General features: G+C 39.3%; 1 protein-coding gene across 1 annotated transcript in view; it reads left to right on the top strand.

Moving 5' to 3' along the window:
* The window catches only part of EXOC4 (exocyst complex component 4), a 634,255-nt gene that overhangs the window by 439,796 nt on the left and 179,458 nt on the right, over positions 1 to 15,001 (top strand). The window contains exon 12 of the mRNA XM_089676875.1: positions 3,809 to 3,945. Within this exon, the coding sequence (XP_089533001.1) occupies positions 3,809 to 3,945 (137 nt within the window). The remainder of the gene's footprint in view (positions 1 to 3,808; positions 3,946 to 15,001) is intronic.

Here is a 15,001-nt window from a genome sequence, read left to right as displayed (position 1 = left end):
ATTATCTGCCTTGTTTCCTTATGTATGCACAGCCAATATCCATCGTTTTCAATGTATGTGTTTTAAACACAAAAAACTAAAGCTTACTATAAACTGGTAGATTTTGGCAGGAACATTTGTAAGAAAAATCTCATCCTTGCATTTAATAATGCCATCAGAGAATTGATGAATGTTATGTACTTCAAAATTTTGTTTGCTTTTAGAATTTGATGCTGGAATGAACAGAATTTCCTGCACGTAAACCTCATTCACTGTTAAAATTTTGTTAACCCACATGAACTTTGCGCTAATGTCAAAACGTATTCAGATTCCCAATGTGTTTAAAAGAAAAATATAGACAGCTGCTCAAATGAATATCCACAATCCAAAAGAAAATAAACCACACATAGTATTGTACTGTAAAATTATATGAATTTATTAAACACAGAATACTCACAGAGCGACAGAAAAAGAAAACAATATATCCTGCTGTCCAGGTAGCATGCATGATGATGTCAGATAGTGTCCCCCATCTTACACGTTTTTGTCACAAATTAGTTCTTCAGGGGAAGCAGGAAACTGGTTTTCCTGAGATTTAATAAGTCTGGATCATTTTACATTACTGTACTATGTGCGGTTTATTTTCTATTGAGATATATGGCACATTGAATATCTTGGAGTGATCAAGAGGTGGATCCCAGCTGAGGACAATCCATTGCCAGCTACCTGTTTACCCATGTTTCTGTGACAAGTGCATTTGACCTCCATGTAACAAAGAGGTCTTACTATTTGGTAACATTTACCTATGGTGGTGGTGAAGGATCATCCTCAGGCTGTGGTACACTTAGGGGTAGATTTACTAAAACTGGAGAGTGCCAAATCTGGTGCAGCTCTGAATAGAACCCAATCAGCTTCCAGTTTTTTTTTTTTCTAGTTTTGCAAAAGCCTAATTGAACAAGCTGAAGTTAGAAGCTTATTGGCTGCCATGCACAGCTGCACCAGTTTTAGTAAATCCACTAGCATTGGAGGTATTTGCTATTCATGAACTTTTCACTCTATATATTTCTGAACTTTTACTTTTGTCAGTAGTTGCACTGAGAGTATTTTAAGAGAGTTTTTGAAAATTTATTTCATGATTTTCTCTATATTGGTCTCAATTTTGGTATTGGTGTAGCATTATGATGTCACACTATACTGTTAGCATTTTGTTCAAGAGAAAAAAAAATTCCATCCTGTTCCTTTTTTGATCTGTATTTTTTGATACTCCGATTGAAAATGTTCAATGATGTGACATATGACCCCATTAAAGTTTAACTAAAGGCATTTTATTCACATTTTTGTAAAGGATGGCTTTAAATCCCTTTTAGGTTTTTGTTTTTTTGGGGTTTTTTTACATTTTGGATAGAGTAAAAGAGGGTTATAAAGCCACGTTAGGTTTTTTTTTTCCCCCATCTGTGTCCCATTGGGGAGATTTTCCCTCTCTTCCTGTCCCATAGACAAAACAGGAAGTGAGAGAAAATCCCCATAAAGTGAGGTAATCGCTGTGTGTCACCAGGGTCCCCATTGGAAGATTTCCCCTCCTATTATTGTTCTGGTATTAAACCAAAATTTGTGATTTTCTTTTACTTTCACTTTCGATGATAACAGTAAATAGAACAAATAGAGAGGGTGAATCTCGCTAACTGGGGTACAGATAGCAATAGAAAATGACAGGTGTTCTAATCCTACTCTACTCTATCCAAAGCCAAAAAAAGTTTTGCCTTTAGGTGCACTTGAACTATTAAAAAGTCAATTGAATGTTACAAAAATGAACCAGCTGTAGAACCAGCTTCAAGGCTAAGTTCACCTTTGGGAACATGTTGCATGTTCCATTTATTTTTAGGGTGAAACATGTAACATGTTCCAGCTTCTGCAGCCTCTCAGCAATCCGCTACCTCTGTGTGACAGCAGTTCGGGGAAAAGTTCACTATACCAGCTATCGCTTTTTGAAAAGAGCCCACGTGGTCACGTCATTCATTCACATTGTTCTGTGAATTAATTCATTTCAGATATCGACATTCATGCGGCTGTCGGCTTATAGTTCTCAATGAACTACCACAGCGTTGTTGAGCACTCTAGTAATTCATTGAGTCTTCCTGACATTCTGTAACTGCATGCCCATATGAGGTACATGCAAACAGCTTACACTGACAGTCTGCAAGAGTCCTGCATGGCACCAGTGATCTGCTGATCGCTGGTGCAATGCTTTCCAGACTCCTAAAAAAAATATATAGTAAATGCAAATTTTTTCACCTGCAAAAAAATGTGCATTTATTATTTTTTGTAAAAGGTGAACTTGTCCTTTTAACTCATGCACTGCTGTTTATACAATCGTATCTGCAGTTCACCAGTGGCAAAAAGGCAGATTTTAACATTTCCAATGAGCACATGGAGTAAGTATGACAGCCTGTGCACACTTCGCTGCTTTGGCCTACATTATTGAATGTGTTCTAAATCGTACACTCGTACACTCCCTTATTATCTCACGCCTAGACTACTGCAACTCCCTTCTCACCGGCCTACCCCAACACACGCTATCCCCGCTCCAGTCTATCCTGAACTCAGCGGCTAGACTCCTCCACCTCACCAAACGCTCCACTTCTACCACCCCCCTCTGCCAATCCCTTCACTGGCTCCCGATTGCCCAACGCATTAAATTCAAATTACTAACTCTGACATACAAAGCCATTCATAACGTTGCCCCAAACTACCTCACTGACCTGATACCCAAATACCACCTTACCCATGCCCTTCGCTCCTCACAAGACCTCCTACTCTCTAGCTCCCTGGTCTCCTCCCACGCCCGACTGCAGGACTTCTCCAGGACTTCCCCCATCCTCTGGAACACCCTACCCCAATCCATAAGACTGTCACCTACCCTCCTCACCTTCAGGCGCACCCTGAAAACCCATCTCTTCAGGGAAGCCTACCCCACCCTCACCTAACAGCCGTTCTCCTCCTACCACTCCATCCCCCACAGCCACTTCCTCCTGTACCTCTACCTCCTCCCTCCTAGATTGTAAGCTCGAAAGAGCAGGGCCCTTGTACCCACCGTGTATTGTATTGTTACTGTATTGTCTCATGTACTGTCCCCCCACTTTAATGTACAGCGCTGAGCAAACCTTTTGGCGCTATATAAACACTGTATAATAATAATAAATCTGTATTGTATATGTATTCCTACATGTTGCTTAGCATCACCTTCATAGATGTTCCTACAATTCCATCAAATCATTAACATTTCAATTTTTCTGTACCATATATGTGCTTACAATCTACTGTCATACAAAAACATCTGCCACAGGAACTGCTTTCTTCAGCCAAACATTTCTCACATATAAAAAAGGCCTTCTATGTACTGTATTCATGAAGGATAAAAGATGTACTGGGAAGGCTTAATGCAATTTCTTGACAGGTTAGGTAGAAATTTATGGATGTAAGTATGATGTTTGTCAGCCGGAGTGATAGAATTATTGGACAAGTGAACACATAACTCACAAGCAGAAAGAAGAATCAATTATATTGAAAGACGTTAGAATGAGATATAATAGGGTTTAAGAGAATCTTGTGAATCCGAAGAAATGCAGTAATGCTTATGGGAAACTTAGATTTTGTGGTTCAGTATAGTTTTTACATACACATCCTAATATTTAGAAATGTCATAACAAAATAACAACAGATAGAGAACAGTCGTAAGAAAATAGGCACCTCACTGGTCTTTACAAACCAAGTTATCTTAATCCTAAACAATTTTTTGTTGATCTAACCTAGTAATTTTTTTGTCTTCCAGAGTACTGTGATTGTGGAGAAAAGCATTCAAGATCTAATGAATCTTATGCGGGACCTAAGTGCTTACTCAGATCAGTTCATGAACATGGTGTGTGTGAAACTTCAGGAGTATAAGGACACCTGCATGGCAGCATTCAGGTACTTTACTTCATATGCAACCGCCTTTCCCCCTTCCACTGGATTACAAAATGATTCAAATTGATGGGTGATACAAGTAGAGTACACCAACAATGCCTTTCATTTTATCATTCCCATGCTTTGATGTTTTAGTGTTTTTACTTCATGGTTATATGATCTAAAGTCTATTGCAAAGAAGAACAGTTATGTTGCTTAAAGTGGTATTAAACCCAAAACCAATTGTAATATATTGCAGCTTACCAATCATTAGATGTAGTGGCTGTATTAGTTTTCCCTCTGTTTTAATCCAATGATCTAGTCAGTTATACACTTCCTGTCTTAGGGTGCCTTCACTCCAGATAAAGAAGCAACAGAAACACCACTGGGTAGCAGCATTGTCAGTCTTGAGGGAGGGGGGTTTTAGATGTAAAAGAGGGGAAGAATGGTAGGCGCAAAGACAGAGTTCCTCTTGGAAACAATCAATAATAATTATAATGATGATGATGATAAGGAGTCCAAAAAGGTCCAAAGAAAGGTCAGTCACTAGGGCAAGCTGTTCCAAGAGCTGATGCAGACTTTGAAGAACATGGAAGATAAAAGCAAAGGAAGGAGCGCCTCTAAGTGCAGTAGGACCAATACATTTATGCATTGTTTTAAGTGTTTCACAATGTTTTAAACTTTGTTTTCTTTACATTTTTACAGTAAACAGTGCTGATATACAAGAGGTTAAAGCGCAGAAGTTTATTTTCACTTTATTTGTTGCATTGTCCTCCACTACTGTCTGCTTTTGCAATGCCGCATATAAACAATACCCAATGTAAGATAATTGAACATTCTATGTTCAAATACCACCAGTAATGGTCATGTACCCACACATAATCAACATGTAGTGATGCAGGTACCTTTTAATCAGCATTTAAACCAATACGCATGTGAAAGACCATCTACCAAATGAACACCTGCCCTGGCACATCATAGCATTCACCCGGCACTCCAAGAAATAACAGAATCCAACTGCAATATTCTTGCACTGTCAAAACCTCCACTTTTATTATCACACGACACACAGGAGGATATACAGTGAGGAACAGAAGTATTTGAACACCTTGCAATTTTGCAAGTTCTCCTACTTAGAAATCATGGAGGGGTCTGAAATTCACATTGTAGATGCATTCCCACAATGAGAGACAGAATTTAAAAAAAAATTCAGGAAATCACATTGTATGATTTTTAAAGAATTTATTTGTCTTGCACTGCTGAACATAAGTATTTGAACACCTTAGAAACAGCAAGAATTCTGGCTCCCAAAGACCTATTACTGTGTCTTTAAAAAATCCACCTCTACTCCACTCATTAATCTAACTTAGTAGCACCTGTCTGAGCTCTTTAAAGACACTTGTTCACCCCACAGTCAGTCAGACGCCAACTATTACCACGGGCAAAACCAAAGAGCTGTCAAAAGACACCAGAGACAAAATTGTGGACCTCCACAACGCTGGAAACGGCTACGGGGCAATTGCCAAGCAGCTTGGTGAAAATAGATCAACTGTTGGAGCAATTGTTAGAAAATGGAAGAGGCTAAGACGACTGTAAAGTCTCCCTCGGACTGGGGCTCCATGCATTATCTCACCTCGTGGGGTATGACTGATGATAAGAAAGGTGAGGAATCAGCCCAGAACTACAAGGGAGCAGCTGGTCAATGACATGAAGAGAGCTGGGACCACAGTTTCAAAGGTCACTGTCGGTAGAACACTACGCCGTCATGGTTTTAAATCATGCATTGCACGGAAGGTTCCCCTGCTCAAGTCATCACATGTCCAGGCCCGTCTGAAGTTTGCCAATGACCATCTGGATGATCCAGAGGAGGCATGGGAGAAAGTCATGTGGTCAGATGAGACCAAAGTAAAACTTTTTGGTCTAAACTTCACTCGTCGTGTTTGGAGGAAAAAGAAGGATGAGTTGCATCCCAAGAACACCATCCCTACTGTGAAGCATGGGGGTGCTAACATCATGCTTTGGGGGTGCTTTTCTGCAAAGGGGACAGGACGACTGCACTGTATTACGGAGAGGATGAATTGGGCCATTTATTGTGAAATTTTGAGCAACAACCTCCTTCCCTCAGTCAGAGCATTGACGATGGGTCGTGGCTGGGTCTTCCAACATGACAACAACCCGAAGCACACAGCCAGGATAACCAAGGAGTGGCTCCATAAGAAGCATATCAAGGTTCTGGAGTGGCCTAGCCAGTCTCCAGACCTAAATCCAATAGAACATCTTTGGAGGGAGCTGAAACTCCGTGTTGGTCAGCGACAGCCCCGAAACCTGACAGATCTAGAGTAGATCTGTGTGGAGGAGTGGGCCAAAATCCCTGTTGCAGTGTGTGCAGATTTGGTCAAGAACTACAGGAAACGTTTGATCTCTGTAATTGCAAACAAAAGCTTCTGTACCAAATATTAACACTGATTTTCTCAGGTGTTCAAATACTTATGTTCAGCAGTGCAAGACAAATAAATTCTTTAAAAATCATACAATGTGATTTCCTGAATTTTTTTTTAAATTCTGTCTCTCAGAGTGGGAATGCACCTACAATGTGAATTTCAGAACCCTCCATGATTTCGAAGTGGGAGAACTTGCAAAATCGCAGGGTGTTCAAATACTTTTGTTCCTCACTGTATCTTATAGTCATCACAATCTGCATAATAACACACACCAGTAAGAGTGTGAGCATTACAGCATGAAATAGACACATCATTTGACAGCGTCACAGCAAAGAATTAATACATTACCAAAGCTATGTTAGAAGCTGGGAGGAACTAATCCCATCGGAATCAAACTGCCCATGTGGTCACGGGGAAGCTGTAGGCACGACCAGCCGATGACCCATATAGCCTTGGCAAAAATCCCAGCATCAGAGCGTCCTTTGGCCCAAAGGGGGCTTCTACTGGTCTCTCCCGGACCTCCGCCTTACAAACCAATTTTCTGGAAGCTGTCCAATGGTGGGCTGCACCACACCCACCACAGGAGAAGCTAGCAGAAAGGTTCTGCGAGGATAACAGAGTCATGTTCAACCACCATATTCGTTATCTGAAAAGTCACTTTTTATCTACCATAAAACCACTTCTCATCTCCCCCAGACTTAAGGATTTCTAACTTAGACGTATCTCCTAATGTGAGGTTACTAGATGTCATAAAAACGTTTCATTCCATAAACGAGTTTTTACCTTGCTCTCAGCAGAATATCTTGTGACTTTGTTCCTTTGACCTAGAGAAATGACACATCAGTCACCTCTCATGCCCCTGGCATTTGGGCAACAATGCTTTTTTGTAAAACTTACCCTAGAAACAAAGGGTCCAAGGCCAACACATTTAATAGGCATTACAGCTGATAACATTGGAAGACTCAAAAAAGCTTGGTACTAAAATAGTTCATGTGCAAACTTTTCTGATAATGTGTAGACAGCAATCCTTTATTATAGGATAACCCAACAAGAAACATTTTATATGCTGGAGCTTATCAGTGCTGAGATGTGTATTTTTTCACGCTAAGAAATTTTTCACCAAGTACAGTAAAAACCCATTGATCTTGCCAGAAATGCTATGTCCATTTCACTCTCTGTGAGTTGAACTGAAAGCATAAAACAATCATATTTTCCTTCTGTAACTACTAATCTCCTCATCCCCAATGTCATGGAGATGAACAAAGGAGATGTTTGAGTCCAGCCTGAGTGGCAATCATGGATCCCTCCACAGATTCAGTGGAGGAGTAAGCATAGTCGCCCAATGACAGTAAGGGGTGTATTTATAAAAAAAAGATCATTTGTCCTCTGAAACTGCATTTGTACTGTGCAGGTATTGCAGTATTTTTCTGATTCACTCTATTTTGAATAAATTAATAGAATTCAACTTGGATAGAAATTAGCATAATACCATTTGATTTTCCCCACAATTCACACTGTATGAATGCACATGCAGTTTCAAAGAATGAATAGCTCTGCAAATCTTTTTCATAAATACACCTGTAAATTTTTTTTGCAAGATTACCAGGTAAATATAAAGGTAAAATAAAAGCCTGAAAAAAACTAATACAACCATCTCATCTGGCAAGCTACAATATGTTACATTTTTGGTTTTGATTTTAAATAAGCTTGCCTTAAAGTGATTCTTAAGGCTTATATTTTTTTTAAATGCTGGCACACCTCGCCTCTCACTCCTGTCAGGTGTCCCCACAGCAAGCAGCTTGCTATGGGGGCACCCGAGCATGCACACTTCCCAGAAGCTGCTGCATATGTCCATTCATACACGGTGTTGCGTCTTGGCACCGACCCCCTCTCTCTTCTCATTGGCTGTGATTGACAGCAGTGGGAGCCAATAGCTCCTGCTACTGTCTCACCCAAAGTGCAGAGGGAGTCCCGGGATCCATTCCTGGATCTGGCGGGGGCTTAGGTGAGTATTAGGGGGGGCTGAGGGGGATGCTGCACAGAGAAAGTTTTTTTTAACCTTCATGCATAGAATGCATGAAGTTAAAAAAAAAAAAAAACACTTTAAGAGAAATTATAAAGTTTTTTCACGAAGTTTTGTTTATTATTGCGGTTTTCCTTTAAAGTAATTTATGATGCAATTTTCACGTTTTTCTCTGCTTGTTCTGGAAGGTAGATTATCTTCCTCCCTACTCAAGATAGCATAGCCATGTATGTTGACTGATTCATAGACTTGCAAAAAGAGTTGAAAACACAACCATTGGGTATCACTGTAAGGCTGGTCATAGATGAGTAATTTTTTTCATTTAGCCAGTAAGTTGAACGAACAAAAATGACTTGAATCTCCCATCCACACATTTGAGGTTGATGGGAGAATTATCCTTGCTGAGCTATTGTATTCTGACAGCAGGGGAGACTTCCCTGCTGTCAGAATACACTGATCAGCGCTGCCAGCTATGGCTGGTAGAGCAGCAAAAATCCATCAGGGTAGTTGTACAGAAGTCAATTGGTAGATCAATTTATGTAAACCAACTATGCCCATAAATGAATCGAAATTCGGCAGGTCACTATCGCTATTCCAAGCTTTCTCCACACTTTTTTCTTCCCTTCATTCTGGTACAGACTAATCTTAGTTTCACCATCCAAAGAATACTTTTCCAGAACTGGTCTGGTTTTTCTAGATGTTTTTTGGCAAAGTCTAATCTGGGTTTTCTATTCTTCAGGCTTATGAATGGTTTGCACCTTGTGGTGAACCCTCTGTATTTGCTTTTGTGAAGTCTTCTCTTGATTGTAGACTTGGACACTCTCCAAGAGATGGGCGTATCATTGTCATTCACTTGTGTGGATGTTGTGAATAGGTTTTTCTTTACCATAGAGAGGATCCTGCGACCATCTACCACTATTGTCTCCCATGGACGTCCATGCCTTTTTATGTTGCTGAGGTCACCAATGCATTCTTCTTTCCTCAGAATGTACCAAACTATTGATTTGGCCACTCCTAATGTTGCTGCTATCTCTCTGATGGATTTGTTTTATTTTTGAAGCCTTACAATGGCCTGTTTCACTTGCATGGAAAGCTCCTTTGAACTCATGATGTAGGTTCACAGCAATAGATTTCAAATGCAAATACCACACTTAGAATCAACTCCAGACCTTTTATCTGCTTAATTAATGAAGAAATAACTAAGGAGTAGCCCACACCTGGGCATGAAACAGCTTTTGATTCAATTGTCCAATTACTTTTGGTCCCTTGAAAAGGGGGGATGGCTACACTTTAAGAGCTGTAATTCCTAAACCCTTCCTCCAATTTGGATGTACAAATTCTCAAATTAAACATGAATGTGCAGTTTTAGCCCATATCCATTATATAATTATAGCTTGAATATGTTTTGGTAAATACCTGAAAAAAAGTAAAATTGTACCTGTGTCCAAATATATATGGACCTAACTGTCTGACTTTGTCTCCTCCTCTCCACTTTCTCTTTCTGTAGGGGTCCCCCAAGGCTGTGTTCTTGGACCCCTTCTCTTCTCTTATCTACACCTCCTCTCTTGGTGACCTGATAACCTCCTGTGGCTTCAAATACCACACAAATATATCTCTACTTCTCACATCACTCCTTCAGTCTCCTCTCACATTATTAACTTACTAAGTGACATATCAGCATGGATGTCGCACCACTTTCTTAAACTAAATCTCTCTAAAACCGAGCGGATAATATTCCCTCCCCCTTGTGCACTCCTACATGACATTTCCATCAAGATCAATAATACAACTATCATCCCTCCCCTCAAGCCAGGGTACTTGGTGTAATCCTTGACTCTGACCTGTCTTTCGGCCCCCAAATCCAATCTCTGTCAAAAGCTTGTTGGCTTCACCTGCGTAACACCTCTAAAATTTGCCCCCTTTTAACAAATGAAACCACCAAGCTACTTGTTCACTCCTTTGTTATCTCCCGCCTTGACTATTGCAACTCATAGGCCTACCTCTCCGTAGGCTATTCCCTCTCCAGTCTATCAAGAATGCTGCTGCCAAGACCATTTACCTTAAAAACCTCTCAGTGTCTACCACCTCTCTCATGATCTCCTGCTCTCAAGCTCCCTTGTCTCATCCTCCCATGCTCGTTTCTAGGAGCCTCTCCCATCCTCTGGAACTCTCTGCCTCAATCTTTCCAGCTATCCCCTACTCTTCCTGCCTTTAGGCGATCCCTGAAAAACTCATATCTTCAGGGAGGCCTATCACCTCCGAATAGACATTTATCACTTTCATCAGCTCATCTCCCCTCAGTTATAACCTTTTGTACCACTTGCCCCACCCTATTAGATTGTAAGCCCTTATGACTTGGACCCTGTTAATCCTTTTGATTGTATTGTAGCTGTACTGTCTCCCTTTACATTGTAAAGTGCTGCGCAAACTGTTGGTGCTATATAAGTCCTGTATAATAATAAAATGATTGTGTCCTCTTTGAGCCAGCAACTTAGGCCACTTTCACACTGCCATGCTGCAGTATGGCTGCAGCACGTGTGTACCCACAGGTTTTTAGCAGGCTACCCGCACATTTCCTATAGACTTTCTAATATGTGCCGTGTTGTTTGCACATTTTCTGAAAGCACCCCAAAAGTCCTGCATGCTGCATCTTTGGTGCTTTTTCAGAAAAGGTGCTAAAAATGCAGTACATAATAGAAAGTCAATGGTAAACCACAGGTAACTGACACAAAAACTGCATGTATACCCGTGCTGCACCTGTGCTGCGGTCAAACCTCAGTGCGGCAGTGTGAAGTCAGCTTTAGTCCTGAAAGTTTCTATTTACCTTGGAGAATGCCTGAACAAAGATGGTTCTGTCCTTCTCACGAGGAAAGCAGATGACGGTATTGTTGGTATGTACTGTGATCTCTGTAGGAGGTCATGTATACCTGTAGCTGTTACACTTCTAAATGACTTAGCACATGTGCTATTAACATAAAAAAAATATTTGATGATAATTCCACTGTAAACATTGATAATATATATTTTTTTTATTAAGCTAATCTTTTACTTGCGTTATACATAGCCAGCCTAATTCCGAATAAGGCCTTTTTTTGGTGGTATTTGCAGTATTTATTAACCTCTTGTTGCCCACATAAGGCATATGTGTGGCGGTAAAGAGGATGGGCTTAACTGACCTCATGCCACACATATGCATCCATGAGCAGCACAGCTTTCTGTGCTGAGAGTGCACTAACTGCACACTCTTAACACATTGATTGAGTTGCCAAAGACAGCTCTCGACCCATACTAATAATAGGGAACTGGTGGGGTCTGCTACCAATCATATAACCACTGTGACAATCTATCAGTGGTTAAGTGATTGGCCAATTCTTCCTGAACCCAACCCCCCCCCCAACTTACAGACCCTGGGCTGCGTAAGAAAGGGTTCAGGTTTTAGTTCGGTTGGTGACACTTGTATCATAAACATATAAAAACACACAATCTTAAATATTCTTATGCATTGCTTAGCCTTATATTCCTTTTATTTCTAAACAGAAGGCAAATACATTGATTTATGTAAGTTCATTATTTTTCTTACTCTTAAATACTCATTTAATGTCTGTATCACATATTGACTTCAACACGGCTAAATCTTGATATCTTAAAATGGATTTGGTGTTTACTGTATCGCTTAAGGCCTGCGGGTCTTAATTAGTTTCACATGCTTGATACTAGGAAAAAGCAATTACACATGCACATGGTACGGCCAATCTATATTTTGTAGTTTGTGTTCTGGATGAATAGCAGTGTAGCTAAAATGTTAACTCAGGCGAGTCCTGCTTCTTGTAGCCTCTGGTTCTCAAAGGGCTCTGAGTGAAATTAAAAGTTAGTGGTGTTAGTGCATTTTCAAATGTAAAACTAGAAAACAAATTATTGGTGATATCTTTGATGATTGGATTAACTAAGTGTGTGGCAAGCTGCGGCGCTAATAGAATATGGAGAACGCAAGCTTCACTCTGCCTGACATGATAATCAGTCCTCACCCGTTTATCTCCTCATGTGGAAAATGTGCTCTCTACAAATCACAGCATTTGTTGTACATGGCTCTTGTTATATGTTTATCTCTCTAAAAAGCTCAGTTGAAAAAAAAACACCAGAGATATTTTTTTCACATTGAATTAAATGCTATGATTTATATTATACTAGCCTAAATCAAATTTAATCGGTGATTTATTTGAAATGGCCAAATATTCTTTTCATATTTAAGTGATCTTGCATGGCAATACCACTTACTGTTATCTCACATATATATTCTTATTATTATAGCCAAATTTTCCACCCTAACTCCTCCCACAGTTTTTACACTACATAGACCGTAATATACCGAAGCGTGCGGATTGTTCCCGATTGGTGTGCTATTACTTTGTGGAACGTTTCGCCGAATGGTTCACGGAATATTGGCGTTTTTGTGGTGAAATTGGTCCCATAGGAATAAATGGCGGAATGTTCAAAACTAGAGTGGGAGCTGACAAAACCTTTTCACAGTTACTCCAGCCACTCCAACCAGTTACTTCGCCCACTCAAGTTGTAGACTACTGGTGGAGGAAAGAACACTTCACACAATTTCCCCAGAAATTGTAGCTTTTCTAGTTTTTTATTATTTTGATTTTGCATACATTGATTTTGATTGCCTATTTATGATTGGATGTCATTGGCTGATGCCCTTGATTTTCAACAATCACTCTGCCCTTCTGTGATTGAACATATTTTTGGATAATACACATCAGAGTTTCTGTGGCTACTAAATGCATACTATGTTTGTATTGTGGAACATACAGATTGGCAGTATAATCTTTTTTCAAAAATATATTGAGGTTAGCATGCACTTTATTTGCCAGAATAATCACATTTGTTCATTATAATGTACGTGATGTAGGGTTATTTTTGCTAAGCAGTCAATTAGAGTTTCAGTCATAAAAACACATTCCATCCCCCTGTTAAGCTATTTGTTCAACTGTTTTGAGAATATGCAAAACAAAGAGACACATATTTAATTCTCGTTTATGTAAAAAAAAAAAAGTAAAATTAATTAGTAGAAATTATAAAATAATTGTTAATGCTAATGATTAACCTATTTAGCCAAGCTATGCTTTATTCTATGAGCATTTTTTTCAAATGAGTGGCCCGTTTTATTATATTACATTCTTGTTATTAAAATGCAAAATCATTTTTTTCTTTATTTTGTGGGCATTGTTTTCATAGTTGTTAGTGGTTTATCAACCATGCCTTCTTGCAGCCCAAAATGTTTTTTAAATAGATTATAAAAATATATATCCTGTATTGTTTTTTTACTATTTGAGCTATTCTGTAAACTGTGCAGCAAGCTCACACCACTAATGAACACCATTAAATATAGTTACTGGTAATGAATGCAAAATGTCCATTGCACTGTTGCCTAGGTTATTTCATAAAATTCCTATTCTTCAAAATGTAATTTTTATTCATTTTGACTTTATTTCCTTTTTGAAGCAATGGGCTATTGCAAGGACTGGAGCTTTCAATGTGTATATATGACCCATCTTCAGACGATTACTCAGATTAGAGATCAACTAAAGGCGTTAGAGATGCACAAACTTGCTAAGTCACTTTTATGAGCCAAACAAAAATTTTAAAAATGTTCTAACAAATGCCATAGGGTGCTGGCCAATAAGCCCTCACTCCTTTCCAGGCTATTCCAATTGGATGGTACTCCAACTTATTTTCCTCAAGCTAAGATTTTGGGGGAATTGTACTATAAACTGTATAACTGCATTACTCCTGACAATTACCCTCCTCTTAAACAAGAAGGCTTTGATCATTTATTTTGGCTTCTTACGCTACCAATATTGTCTTCCTCCTATCTACAGTTTTTAAATGCAGACATTACTTTGCGGGAACTCTTACAGGTTATCAAACACCAACCCTCACAAGTCTCCTGAGCCTGACGATCACAATACACCTACTGCTTCACAAAAAAGTCACTGGTAAATAAACACACAAACTGTTTAACACATCCCCTTACTAAAGAAAAATGTCCCATGATGTAAATCCACCGCCAATTATGTTGTCTAGCCTTTCAGATCCGCATCAATCACAATGCCCAATGGCCGCCGACTAGAAAAAGAAAAAATGAACATGTCGCTTGACTTTTGCTGAATGTCATCTCCTGGTCCCCACTGCTGCAATATAAGCAAAGGGTGGGGTTTCTGGATGATGTCCTTTACCATATATAGACATAACAAAATTTATGCAGTGACGCTGTTGACCAACGTTTTATAAAACCTAGGTAAATACAACGATTCTATTGCTTTGTTTTTATTTTTAATTGTTTATTCTGTGCTATAATTTCAGAGTACATTTATACAACGGGGATGTTCTGAAACTTTTCCAATAGTGTGTGTGTGTGCATGTATGTATGTATGTGTATGTGTGTGTATATATATATACACACAGAGGGGATCGAAAGTTTGGGCACCCCAGCTAAAAATTTGTATTAATGTGCATAAAGAAGCCAGGGAAAGATGGAAAAAATCTCCAAAAGGCATCAAATTACAGATTAGACATTCTTATAATATGTCAACAAAAGTTAGATTTT

This window comes from Staurois parvus, unplaced genomic scaffold (assembly GCF_062004578.1).
Source record: "Staurois parvus isolate SC_StPar_1 unplaced genomic scaffold, SC_StPar_1.0 ptg000175l, whole genome shotgun sequence".
NCBI lineage: Eukaryota > Metazoa > Chordata > Amphibia > Anura > Ranidae > Staurois > Staurois parvus.
The sequence above is the reverse complement of the archived record's forward strand: the minus strand, read 5'-3'. Positions and strand labels throughout refer to the sequence as shown.